At 36.9% G+C, this 13541-nt stretch overlaps 1 protein-coding gene across 1 annotated transcript in view; it reads left to right on the top strand.

Annotated features, from left to right (window-relative positions):
- The first annotated feature begins 351 nt into the window (after positions 1–351).
- dock8 (dedicator of cytokinesis 8) overlaps positions 352–13541 on the top strand; it is a 62766-nt gene continuing 49576 nt past the window's right edge. The window contains exons 1-2 of the mRNA XM_032578367.1: positions 352–638; positions 12099–12198. Of these exons, the coding sequence (XP_032434258.1) occupies positions 586–638; positions 12099–12198 (153 nt within the window). The 5' untranslated portion in view covers positions 352–585. The remainder of the gene's footprint in view (positions 639–12098; positions 12199–13541) is intronic.

The following is a 13541-nucleotide window of genomic DNA, read 5'->3' as shown; positions in this document are numbered from 1 at the left end:
CTGTGGTAGCCTACTCTTTTGTATGCAAGGAACACAGGCAGAGCAAGATGACAAATTAGCCATTTTAATTAGTAAGCGGTTTGTGCAAAATATATAGAGTTTGTACTCCTCTTGAGAAGGTAACATGTTTGACATTAAATGAGTATTTTAGTCTATCTGTGTTGAGGACTAGAGTAAATCATTTCAAATAAATTTATCTAGTAAATAAATAAATAAATAAATAAATAAATAAATAAATGTCTGGCAACGCTCATGTCAGCAGCAAGGGAGCGCATGTGCCTCATGCATCCACCCTGTCTGTCCCATTCTCTTCCTCCTCCTCCTCCTCCTCGTCCTCCTCCTTCTCCCTCGCCGCCGGTGTCAGTCTGACTCCCTCTATCTCGCACTTACTCCCTCGACGGGATACCTCAAAGCACATGCGGAAGTTTCCACCCCGGACAGCTGCTGCTGCCTCCGCCGCAGCTCAAATGAGCTTCTGACAGTTGATCAGTAGGAGGGGAAGCAGTGACAGCGAGGAGGTGGGCGAGGCGACACCGCCAGGAAGCACCACAGCCGGATCCGCTGGACTGGACCTCAGACCCGCGCATGGCTTCGCTCGGCAGCGCAGAGCGACGGGCTTTCGCTCTGAAGATCAACAGGTAAGGAAAAACTAAAACCTTATGACTTGTTTTGATCCTTCGGGATGAAAAGAGTGAATGTAAAGCTGCAGAGGAATAATGGGAGGGTGCAGTTTGTTCAGCGCGGAGCAGGCAGCCACATGTTGTGAATAATAAAAGCTGCAGGTTGTTTCACTCTGTCCCGGAAAAAGGCAGCCTGAAGGGCTATCAACTGTCCCAACTTTTCTACAACTTTACTGGAAGCCTTATTAAGACCTGTTACGACAGGCTTGGTAATATTGACAATGTTACCAAGTTCACTCTTATTTCGATACTTTTTTTCTGTCCCAGAAAATGGTATAAATTTAGGAAACGAACCTTGTGCTTTACATCTGTCCATGAGTGTCATTTCCTTTTCTTGACCATGCAGATTCTAATGTGATCATTTCCTGTGGTGAGTTAGCTCTGACAAGTCCAGGGAATTGGTATAAATGAGGGATGTGTGATCATAGTTCCTACTGTGAAGCTGACCAGGTGGGAAGGAAGTATGCATATGGAAGTCTATTGTGTCCCATTCCTTCTCTGTTTTTGACTTCTATTATGATTAGACCTGCAGTGACTCAAAAGCTTGTGTGTTTTGTGTAATATTGCAGAAGTCTGACAGTGCACTGGCGTTCATTCACATTGTGAAAGTGGATATAGAGCAGGGGTTATGTTTTCTTCATATTGATTCCAAAGTATTTTCTTTTTTCCCTTTTGGTTTGTTGCGGTGAAAGTAATAATTCTCCGCAGTATTTGCAAATGAACGAGTAGGTCAATGGTCAGTGGGATCTCTTCTTTGTTTCCCCATGCGCAGTAATAATAGAGCTGCATTGCTGATTGAAATAGCCAGGAGAAATCGTGGTTCTCTGTTTTTGTGCTGCGCTGTGCAGAGCTGAGCTCAGCGGTTGGGAGATCAGAGAGAAGTTGGGCCAGAGCCTGAATGCAGTGATGAGCCAGCATCTGGGCTGGCTAGACCATGTGATACTGTAGTATTGCAAGGTGTTTGAACAGATTTACTGTATGTATTGACTGCGTAGTTTCATTAAGCCTTACTGAACCATTTGAATGCAATAAAACTCTGCAGTTTGCACCGATTAGCAGTTAAGAAATTTTTAGTTGTTGCGGTTTAATAATGTTTTATGTTGCTTCAAATCAGCTTTCTCTCAACGAAGGTGTTCTTATTGCAGTTGTTCCATAGATTGTTATTTTATCTTAACCTGGTTTAAGTTTGTTCACCTCACCTCTAACTTGTCTGTTGTGTTTCATGGATCTTCATGGTATTGTTTGTTCTCTATTGTTCACTAACAACCTTCTGAGACCTTCATGTTACAGCTGTATTTATACTGACATTAACCACAGGTAGACTCACATTTACTATTTTGGTGACTTCTGAAGGCCGTTAGTTGTACCTTATGGTTTTATTTAGGGGTGTCGGAGTAAGTGGGGGTAAATGTGATATGCTTGCAAAGCATTTCTACATTTTATTTGCTTAAAAAGTACGTACTTGTTTCCTTTGCTGACTGTGCACTGTGTACCTCTCACATAAAATCCCAATGAAATAAGCTATAGTGCAAAAAAGTCTAAGGTGGAGGTATATTTTTCCTCTTTAGAGCACTGCAAATACCTCATGTCAGAAAGAAAAACCTGAAAAACAACTTAATAAGAGAGGGCTGGTAAACTCTTATCAGAGCAAATCTGTAAACATTAGATAGAGAAGAGTTGTCAGATTATGGAAAATTCATTCTTCCAGGAATGCTTTCTAGAATGAAGCCCCACATGTTTCCTTGTGATCTGTTTGGAGATGGTATAGTGCAAAGAAGCTAGAGGAAATATAATATGAGATAAGGAAACCTCTGATAAAGGCTGCAAACTTATATGTTAAACTGTTCATGCATCTGCTGTTGCTTTAGCAAGTGCTACTGGAATTGGTACTATAATGCAATTTGATTACTGATCGGGAAGGCCAGGTCAGTCCTAGGATTCCCCTCTCGACCCAGTGGAGGTGGTAAAGGGTAAAGAATAGGAACACCCTCCTGGACAATCTCTCCCACTCATTGCATGTTACAGCACTGGAGTTCTCCTTCAGTAACAGGCTTCTGCATCTTAAACGGACATAAGAGCATTATTGTGGGTCTTTCCTCCCTGCAGCTGTTTCTCACTCAATAAGCTGTTTACATTTCTGCTCTTCTTACACACGTTTCAATAATCAACAATTAAACAGCACATTTTGTATTTTTTTATTTTATTTTATCCCAATCATCTGTACATTCCTTAAAATCTACATCTTCTACATTTGCTATTTAATTAGAATTCTAGTTATCTTACCTTTTTTGTTTGATATTACTATACAGTTTCTATTTTATTTGTTTGTCACTGCGGTTACAGTTACATTTTCCCACAAAGGGATAGCAAAAAGAGTTCATTCTATTCTATTCTATTCTATTCTATTCTATTCTATTCTATTCTATTCTATCAGAGTGATTTATTTGTATTCTAGCCACCTTGACTAATACTCAGACACTCAGTTTTTCTGCCATCACATCCATGGCCATGTCATGGGAAAATGGTGCCTCCGACTAGTGTAGTGCCACTTCCTTGTGGATTTTGTTTTACTGTTTAAGGTAAACCTAATGTTTACAAACTACTAAAGTGGATTAAAATAAAGCAAGATAAAGTCTATGAAGTGTAAAATGTTTTTACAACAAAAAAGATTTTATTCTGTATGACTATCATGTTCTCACATATAAGGACACTTTTGGCTTACTCTTTGTTACAAAATTATTTTGGTTCCTTGAGGTTTTCTGGTTTAGCCCCACCACAGCATCTCATTCAGTTTGTTGTTGTGTTGATGACCCACTTTTAGCCAAGAATTAGTTGTCAGGCTTTATATGTTAAGCATTATATTTAGATATCACATAAAGTCTGATTTCAGGATGAATTAGCTACTTGGCATCTGTTATACATTTTTACCACTTATAAATAATCTTTTCTCATTTTAGATCAGATTTAGACTGTTTGGACATTGTCTAGCTTTTCCCCAATTATCTGGCAGCATGTTGGTCAGAAGTTGGCATACTTTTCCTTAGTTTTTCTAGATTTATCTTTGAACTGTATTGCTTGGGTCTAACATTTTGAATATCCTTCCACAAGCTTCTCACAAGTTTGCTGTCATTTATTCGGTTGTGTCATTTAGTTGTGTCATTTCTTATGACAGAACTGGTGCAAGTGAGTCAGTTTTGTTAGCCACCATGCTCACACACACAATTTCAGCAACACCCAGAAATGTTCTGGGTATTGCTGATTAGGACTTCATGATGGCAACTTTAAAACCTTTATTTCCTTAGGCCTCTTTGTAACTAATTTGGTTGTGTGTTTAGCACAGTTGTTTATTTTGAAGAGCTATTTTTCCCTAAGCTTATCTTGAAATGTTGTCTCAATATTTTCCTACAATAATGTCTCCTCATGATACCATCTGTTTTGTGAGGTACACCAGTCCTTCCTGCAGGAAAATATACTTAAAACATGATGTTGTCCCCTTCGTACCTGACAGTTGGGAAGGTGTTCTAAGTCATGCAAGTTCTCCCTTTTCCTCTCCAACTGTAACAAACATTATCAAACACTTCAAATTGAGTTTCATCAGCTCACAGGACATGTAGTGTTTTTGTCCCTGAGTTCAACTGTAAACTGTAATAGTTTTTTTATGTTGCTTTGGGAGTAGTGGTCCCTCTGAGGGGCCTTTTAGAAGTTGAAGTTGATGAACGAAATAAACATATCTCATTGATTTAATTTTAAACTTTGGGTGCATTGGCCAAATACCTGCTAAATACAGCAATAAACCAAAGGGGACTTGGAAAGCCAGTCACGAAGAGCCAGTCACAAAGAGGAACAACAGCCACAAGTTGAAACTCTAGAGTTAGAGTAAGATGGAAATATCTTTTTCTTATCATTTACACTGATACACATTTGTGGACATGGTTTCGTTGTGCTTATCAGGCTGAAACAATCTTTTGTTTATACACCCCATACATATTCTATAGTCTCAGGAGCACCTCCGTGCCTCCACATCTTTCTATCAGCACAGCATGTGCGAAGGAAATCCTACAAACTGAGAACACACGATCACTCACTGGTATCACTTCAGTTTTCAGTTAGGACAGGAAATGTGTTTCTTGATATAGGCACCGAAAAAAGGGGAATGGAGAAGAAGTTTGCCTGTTAACAAATGCAAAACATTCATCATATAAGAGATGACTGCTGAGTTTAGCTGGAAAAAGTAGTAAATATTTAACAATCTCCATTTGAACTTGATGTGATTTAAGAGCATATGGTAACAGGTGTGAGGACAGCTGTGGGCATGCAGCCTCTATTGTTCAATACTTCTAAGTGGAGAGGGGGGCTCTGGATTGTGTTTCATCTGATTTCCTATGGGTTTTCGGCAGATGTCATCTGTTGACCACCAGGTCTGTTGGTGGGCCGCTCTAGTACTTCTCAGTAAAAGACTGAAATAAACATATCTCTTCAAATCCAAGAAACTTTAAGCAAATTCTGCCTTTATTTTTATGAAAGTCTCTTTTGGACCCAGGTTTTCACTTGAAGCCTCCAGCGACACAATTCTTGCAAATGATGGCTATGTTAGTGTGTGCCTCCCTTCGAGAGGAAGTTGAGTTGTGATGTTGCCGATAGCAGTAAGACTCATTAAGTCTGGAGACATATGATAGGATGAGACATACAGAGGGGGCCATGTATTTGGTCCTCTCACTTCTCTTGTCTATGCCACTCTGCTTTTCTTGATCTCCTGTCTTTTCTTCTTGGCTTAGATTAAAAGAGAGAACTTTGATTCTAAGGAGAAGGATTTTAAGGTTTAGGGAAACACTCCTCTCGTAGACAAACGAATAGGACTGCAGACAGTTTTCAGAACAAATTCTCTCAGGAGCTGACTCGTTAGGAGTAAAATTAATAGTTTTGTTTACATCTTTAAATTGATCTAAGACATTATCAGTTATACTTTAAGAATTCGCTAACAAATAGTAGAAGTCTTCCCCCAAGCTGTTATTCTTTTTACATTAAGGCTACGGTGCATAAAGTTTATAGGACAGGAATTTCTCTCACTTCAGTTCTGTTTGAAAGATAATTGAATGAAAAAAAGTTGAAATGATATAAAACTCTTTGTGTTTTTTAAGTAATATTATATTATACAAGTTGAATAAATATAAACAAAACCTAAAATTTAATAAACAAACAAACAAAATTATTATTCAAACAATGGAAAGAAATACAATCATTCAGCCACTTTTATATTGTCTTTAGAGCAGAATTATTGTAATTTCTTACATGGTTTGTTTTACAGATAATTGGAAGTAAATAGCAAATTGATGGATGAATAAAACTCTATGTTTGATAAAATATTTTTAAAATGTATAGATTAAAAAATAAATAATAAAGGATCAGCTTCTTAAATGTTTCACGCCTGAGGAATGAAAGTCACCATATAATTGCTTTAAAATAAATCTTGAAACATGAAATACATATACAAAAATACAAATGTATTAAAAACTAAAATAATAAACCATTAACTGAATAAAATTAAATAATTCCAGCACTTTTATTATGTTACATTTTTAAGAAGTATCTGTGCACCATTAAATATTTCTAATTTCTTGTAGAAAATATCTTCTTATATTTGGAGCAGATATCATATTGGCTTTCCATTTCTGCTGGAGAATGTAGGGGCCAGTTTCGGGTTTAGCATTGTAGGTTAGTTTCTATGCATGACCATAACTGATTAGAAATATCCTTTATTGTCAAACAGTGGGGAAATTCAGATGTCACAGCAGCAAGTTAAAGTAAGTTGGAACATGTATATTCACATTAAGGCAACCCCCCCCCCCCAAAAAAAACAACAACAACAAAAAAATGTGCATCAAGAACAAATTTAGAACATAAGAATAAAGATTCTGTACAATTATTAAAATAACATACTCAGATTAAATGAATTGTGCAACTTAGCGGGGTGATTTAAAGAAACCAAAATGCGTATTATATGCATGTTTGTAAAAAAATGCTAAAACAGCATTATTTATTCCTGTTATTTTAGATAATGTGTATGTTATCTAATATGACAAAAACTGCATGTAACAGCAATAACCTTTTGAGTTTATTGGGAACAGTCATGGTAATAAAATCATATAGGTGCTTGAAGACAGGACCTGCAATAAAGCACTTGTGTGCACCTAGGATGCAGCAGTCTGTCAATGAAGGAGCTCTCCAGTTCAGCAACAGCTGAAACAGAAACAGATGGGTAAGTGGACAAATGTTAAACTCACAATTTAAAGAAATGAGTCCTTTAGCATTGTGTAAAGTAGAAGGTTTAAGAAATTCTCTTAAGGAGGTTTACCTTTTTTCATGTGTGTGTGTGTGACTAAGAAGCCTGTGAGTGGTTTAAGAAATATGTTAAATGTCTCTGTGTTCAGTGCCTCAGGGAAACTGTAAATGTTAATTCGAAATCATATCTGATTTACAAGTACCTAAATATGTGGCAGTAGGATGAAGTTGCATGTGGAAAAAACACACTTTAAAGCACCACATTTGCAACTTATAAACATTTTATAAAACAAAAGCCCCAAACAAGCAGTGATGGTTCACATTCAGCTTGAAGGAGAGGTTTGGGAATGATGCCAGAAACGCTGACAGGAACCCACCATACACTCAAACAGCAAGTGTAGGCCTGCCATATGTGACATAACAAAAAACTCTCAGCTTGTTTCTACTCAGATGCATAGATGATTTTAGGCCCACAACATATGCTGAGATGAGGTATCATGGAAAATTTCCTGACACATTTCGGAAATCTCACCACTATGACGAAGGATGATCATTTTAGGAATTTGTCCTCCAGTGACAATCTCATGCTGTCATTATCACAGCACTGGATTTCACAAGCGGGTAAGCTTACCAGTTTGAAACTAGGGAGAGGTGAAGGACATGGTCTACATGCCATAAATATTTCACATGAAAGCTGTGCATGCATTGAAATTATTGTTAAAAATGCTTTGCTCTATTGCACATGCCCACTATATTGCCATGAGGCTCCCACATGGTCTGAAAAAATCTTGAGAGAATGGAAAAATTCTCTAAAGATCTATCTGTCTGTTTAAAAAGATGAGCTTGTATGTCTTATTGTCCTGAAAAACAACATTGAGATTGGCCAGAATTAGCAGGTCAGACCTCCTAATCAATATTGGTCAGGAAAAGGCTGATTGCTGCATCTATTGACTATAACTGAGTCCACTGTATACAGAGTGGTGAGTGCTGGAGCAAGATAGTGATTTCAGATATCAGGGACAGGTACTCCAGTCTGAGACTTGGAGGATGCATTAGGACCCACAAGATGCCACCCTGGGTGGTTGCCCATGTCACACATATCAGAAACCCACTGCCATAAAAAACTGTAGTTCATTTGTGAATTCCTTTATTGTGACTTTTATAAATGTCTGATGACAATATTGATAAATATGGTGAAAATATTACATACAACACAAACATGTAATGCAAAATTTTGAAATTGTTACATCTCTATTACATATAAAGTATTGCAGAAATTAAATATATACCCTGTAGAAATTAGGTATTATTGGCAGACTCATTGATTTTCATCCAATAAGACGGAAATCTAAGACTTGGCCTGTGAACATGACCGATTGACATATTTTCAGTTTAATTAGCTAGTGTCTGATTTGTTGAAATATTCTTGTTTTTATTACTTTCTTTTTAAGTTCAGATGACATTATGTCATTGAAGGAACAGTGATGAAGTGTGTGTTTTAGAGAGTGCCACTTTGACTATTTTCAGAGATTTGCAGTAAGGCAGAGATTTTGTGTTTTGATGAGGCTTAACATCCCAGGAACAGCTTTTTTAGACCAAAGTGGTTACATTTTTTTTCTTTTGGCAGTTTGGTTTTGACCTCATTTATAGATTTCATGGACTTCTTGTCCTGTCATCCAAAAGCTCCAGATGTACTTCAAATTGTCAAATACTTCTTCACTTGAAGTCTTGACTCTGGGTTTGGATCCTCACAAGAACTCATGGGTTTTTTTTCAGAAGTTTTGATGCAAGCTGCTTTTGGTAAAATGACAAAATCCAAAGCTTTTGTTTTTATCCTCTTGACTGGAGCTTAGCTTTTATATGACAAAAGATGCCCAGGGAGAGGCCCGCTGAAGAGAGAGACAGCTGTTGCCTGCTGTCAGAAGCTGTTTGCTTACCAGTGGTAAAATAATGTCAGCTTGGTTCTACTGGCAAGAGCTGATTACAGTTTTCATTCCCTGGTCTTTTTATAGACAGGCCCCTAATGTCAGTCATTGTTTGTGACCTAACAATCTCCCCTGTGCATGCCTGCAAGATTTTGTGCCTACAAATTATACATTTTTATACATGACTTGTATTGAATTGTAGGTTGAATCATTTTGGTCTTTGTAGGACTGATGAAACATGCAGAAAGGAATTAATGCCAGTGTTGTTAGGAGGTTGCTTTGTACTAAGGATGTCTTCTAAGGGAGTTAAGGGAGTGATCTTTCAGATTTTTAGTTGTCTTTTATAAAAACTCAGCTTAAGCACCAAAGAATAAAACATTATTAAAAAGAAATACTGTTTTTGTTTCAAAGTTTTTATGTTAACAGGGTAAACTAGAAAAATAAGTCTAAAGTCTAAACGTATACATTTTCATATTGATCTGGTAAATTATACAAGCAGAATTTATAATTCAAAGGCAAGTCAGTTTGACTTAATACAAGAAAGGCCTATAAAAAGTATTCACCTCCCTTAATGTTTCACCCTTTTCATTTATTTTTGCAATTAATCAACAGAATTTGCAATAAAATCATTTACAGAATAACCATGAATATTTGACACAAAAATAAGTAATTGCATCACTTACCGTTTTCAAAGTGACTGACCTAAATCAACTGACCTAAGTCCAACCAATTAGAGCTAGTGGTTTCACAAGGGGTAGAATGGAGATTTTCTGAATGCAGTGATTTTAGTCCAAAGACATCTGTGTCTGGAAGGTCCATGCACTGGTTAAACAATATTCCTGACTGTGGTTATGGAATGAAGACATCAGAACACTCCAAGGAGATCAGAGAAAAGGTTATTGAAAGTATCACTCAGGAGATGGATACAAAAAAAAAAATCTAGCATACTGAGCACCCCATGAAGTTCAGTTAAATCATCAAGAAATGGAAGGAATGTGGTTAATGTGTAAATCTGCCTAGATCAGGGGATTGATACTTCTCATAAGCACTGTATGAGTCTTGTAGGGCACAAACCAGAAATGACTTGAATCTTTCTTAAATTTTAGTTTTCTTAAATATTCAATTCTCTTAAGCTTTTGCGAATATTTTGACATTTCTACCACACACCTCGTGGTATTTTACTTGTAAGTTCTGTAATAGAGCAACAAGGTGTGTACATACTTTTGTAAGGGACTAAATGGGTTGTGGCATTCCTCTCAGAAATCAGAAGCATAAGAAGTATATGGTGAGCTTGAAGAGCACAATAAGTTCCTGACACAATCATTAGCCGGTCTGCTTTGGTGCAAGGTGCAAACATGCTGCTTCGATAAACCAGTTAAGTGACCAACAGCATTGTGGTTGTTTGCAGAGTCAGGTTGTAAGACTGTGTGTGCGCACTGTTGTGGGGGTCGGTTCTGATGATTTCAAAGCAACTTTTGCATTAGTACAAGCTGCAGAGTTTCATTGTTTGGCCTTGTAATTGCAATTCACCGAATAATTCTTGTGGAAACAGGATGTGTGTGTATGTGCTGTTATTTGTCCGTGGTAATAGCTTTATGATCCCATTTTTGGTGTATTTCTTGAGCTCACCCTATACAACTGTTTTAATCTTAGTTTCCAGTGGTGTTTTGCTAACCGTTGTCTTAAATCTTTTTATTCAACCATTTATTTCAGTGGCAATGCGGCTATATGTTTGAATAAATACCGCTGCCCTGTTGGACTTTGCTCTTTGTGTAGATTTGTTTGCACACCACCCATGTCTTGACCTTATTGTACTGACTCAGCTTATATCGTGATTTATAGGGACAGTGGAACAGGAATTGAACGCCTTCAATAATGATCAGCAGTTGTATTGTGAGAGCAGATATGTCAAGAAACTAATAAGCAATATTGGATCTTATATGACATTAACTGTGTTTACATGCAAATGAAGCTGAATGAAGCTGTCTTTCCTATCTGCACATAATGTTTTTTACTACAGCTTCATAGGTTTTAGTGTTCTGACACGCTCTCCTAACATTTTGTTGTCTATGGTTTGTGGAGATAATTAGTAACAGTTATGTTACAACAGGCTTAACAAACTCATGAGACTGACCAGAGGGGAAGCAGCCAGCAGTGTGACTCATTTGCTCAAGTCTTTTGCCCTTTAAATATTTGCTGTGTGGATGTATCACAATAAAGCACTTCTGACATTTGATAAGTAACACAGGCACTTATCAAACCTGACACAAGTAAAGGATTTTTTGTGGAAGGTTTGGTCAATCTCCAATCTCCTATGACATGGTAGATTAATTATGAAAAAATAGACGATGAACCCACTCTGAGGATGTGGAATGTGAGGAACAAACTGGGGCACTGTCTCCCAATTCTTGTTCTCCCTTCCTTTTATAGGGGTAGCTCTAGGAAAGCACAGACAAACACTGTCTGCCCAACATTTCTGAATACTCCTTTATCCATCTGTCATGTTGATTTCCTGCTTGGTTTGACCCTTGAATCAGAGCCCCATCATTTAATCCAAAGCTGGTTTATTTTCAACTTGACAAAGCATTTCAATGTCAGTTGAAATTTGCTAGTGGAAGCAAAAGCATAGATAATCCAACTCAAAAATTAATGGAACCCAATGTGTTTTAGACAAAATTTGGATCTAATGTCATTTAAAGATACATTCTTTCTGAAGGAAATGGATGAGGTTTTCAGAAAGTTTTTTGTAAAGTCTGTATCTGTATCAAGTCAGAAATGCACTAATGTAAGATTTTGTGGCCATTTTATAAACAATAATTTTATTTTTTTTTATATGTGATCTTCAAAATTGATTTTTGGCCAGCTCCAGTTTTCTTTTATGAATGACAAATAACAGTTGAATATTTGTTTTAGTAAACTCTAGTAATAAAAGTCTAAAGTAAAATGAAACAACAATTTCTCCCAAAACAGTTTGTTGCCTTGTCTGACTTATTTTCAAACATTCCACAGATGAGGAATGTCTTCACTCAGTGGCAACTTCCAAACCACGGAGTGTTGTTGTTAATGCAACATAGAGTATTTGCATATGGTGTGTTGGCTGAACGGAAGCTAATTTCTTGGTGCATCTACAGCACAGATAAATGATGCTAATTTTCTTTTTTCTGCCTTATCATCATAAAGCCTTACAAATATATGTTTCTTATTTTTATTCCAGGCACAGTTCTGCAGAGGTTAGACGGAACTTCATTGGGAACTATGGCTTATATCACAGTCGGTCCAACTCCAATTCGTCTCCCACGGCCTACGTCAATGTGGTGAGTTTCATTCTGCAGGAAAATAATACATTAGTGTTTGAGTTCAAACCTGTTTATTCTATTGATATCCCACATCATCATCTTAAAATGTGCCTTTGAAATATTCAACTAATTCTGAGGTAGCATAACTGCATGCAAAGAAATGGATTTTTTTTTTTCACTGATGTTTTTTATTGCTTTTCCTGCTATTTAATATAAACTTTAAGGATCACTGTAAATGTAATCTGTTGTAATATTGTTATGGTTTGCAGAATTTTTTCCCCTAATGCAGCACTCTAACAGCTTTAGTGTTTGTAAGCGTATCATCCTCACATCCTCTTTACTGTCATTAGCCTGGAGAAAGACTGACTCAGTGCAGTGTCTAGTCTTGGAGATTATTCTTTAAGTCCAAAAAATCTTCAACAAAACAAGAAAATGCCTTAGCAAAGACGAATGTTTGAATAATCACAGTGGATGGGAATAAGCAGGTGTGTACAGTAAACATGCAAAAATAATTAAAACGTAAAATTATTTTGCTAATTCAATTTAAAATACACAGCTCGCATATTAAAAGGACTCTTCATAAATAGTGATATCTTTCAACTGTTTACTATTTTTCATTCACACTTTTATGACTGAAAGATAATGATTACACAATATCTTGTTTCTAAGAAGCTAGAATATTTAATCAGACCACTAAAAATGAAAGCAATTTAAAATTATTTTTAATGATGCAATATTGTCTGTTCAGAAGATGGCAAATAAAATCCTTGAGAAGGAGAAAAGATGCCCTTGCTAATGGAGCTAGTTGTTCAGAGTGCTATCCAAACATTTTAATAGAATGTTGGATGGAAGAACAGCTTTGGTAGAAAACAGCCTTTAGTAGGTTCGAAGCAAAATACCATTTTCGAGTTCAGAGGAGATTCACAAAATGTGGACTGGACTGGAGTCAAAGCCTTGATAGCCACCACATACAGATCTATTTAGTTCATGCTCTACATTGTTCTGTTCTGCTCCTTCTGTTAAATCACTCCTGAAGCAAAGATGTTAGAAGTTTGTCATCTGGTCTCAAGAGAAGAAGGAACAGACTATTTCTGAGTGATCCAAAGTTCTTTTTTTAGATGAGGGTACATTTTGGTCTTATCTTTGGGAGCTACATTTCTGAGAGGGACAGACAGTTTTTACAATCCATGATGGGCAAGGGAGCCAGGTCACCTGCTGGTGTTGGTCCACTGTGTCATCTTAAGTGCAAATAAAGCACAGACATTTGTCGGAAAGTTTAATGTTTCTCTCTGGCAAGCTACATGTAAATGCTGATTTTCACATTTTCCAACAGGACTTGACACCTACCCACTCTGCCAAAA

The sequence above is a fragment of the Xiphophorus hellerii genome, chromosome 12 (assembly GCF_003331165.1).
Source record: "Xiphophorus hellerii strain 12219 chromosome 12, Xiphophorus_hellerii-4.1, whole genome shotgun sequence".
NCBI classification, from domain to species: Eukaryota; Metazoa; Chordata; class Actinopteri; order Cyprinodontiformes; family Poeciliidae; genus Xiphophorus; species Xiphophorus hellerii.
The sequence above is the reverse complement of the archived record's forward strand: the minus strand, read 5'-3'. Positions and strand labels throughout refer to the sequence as shown.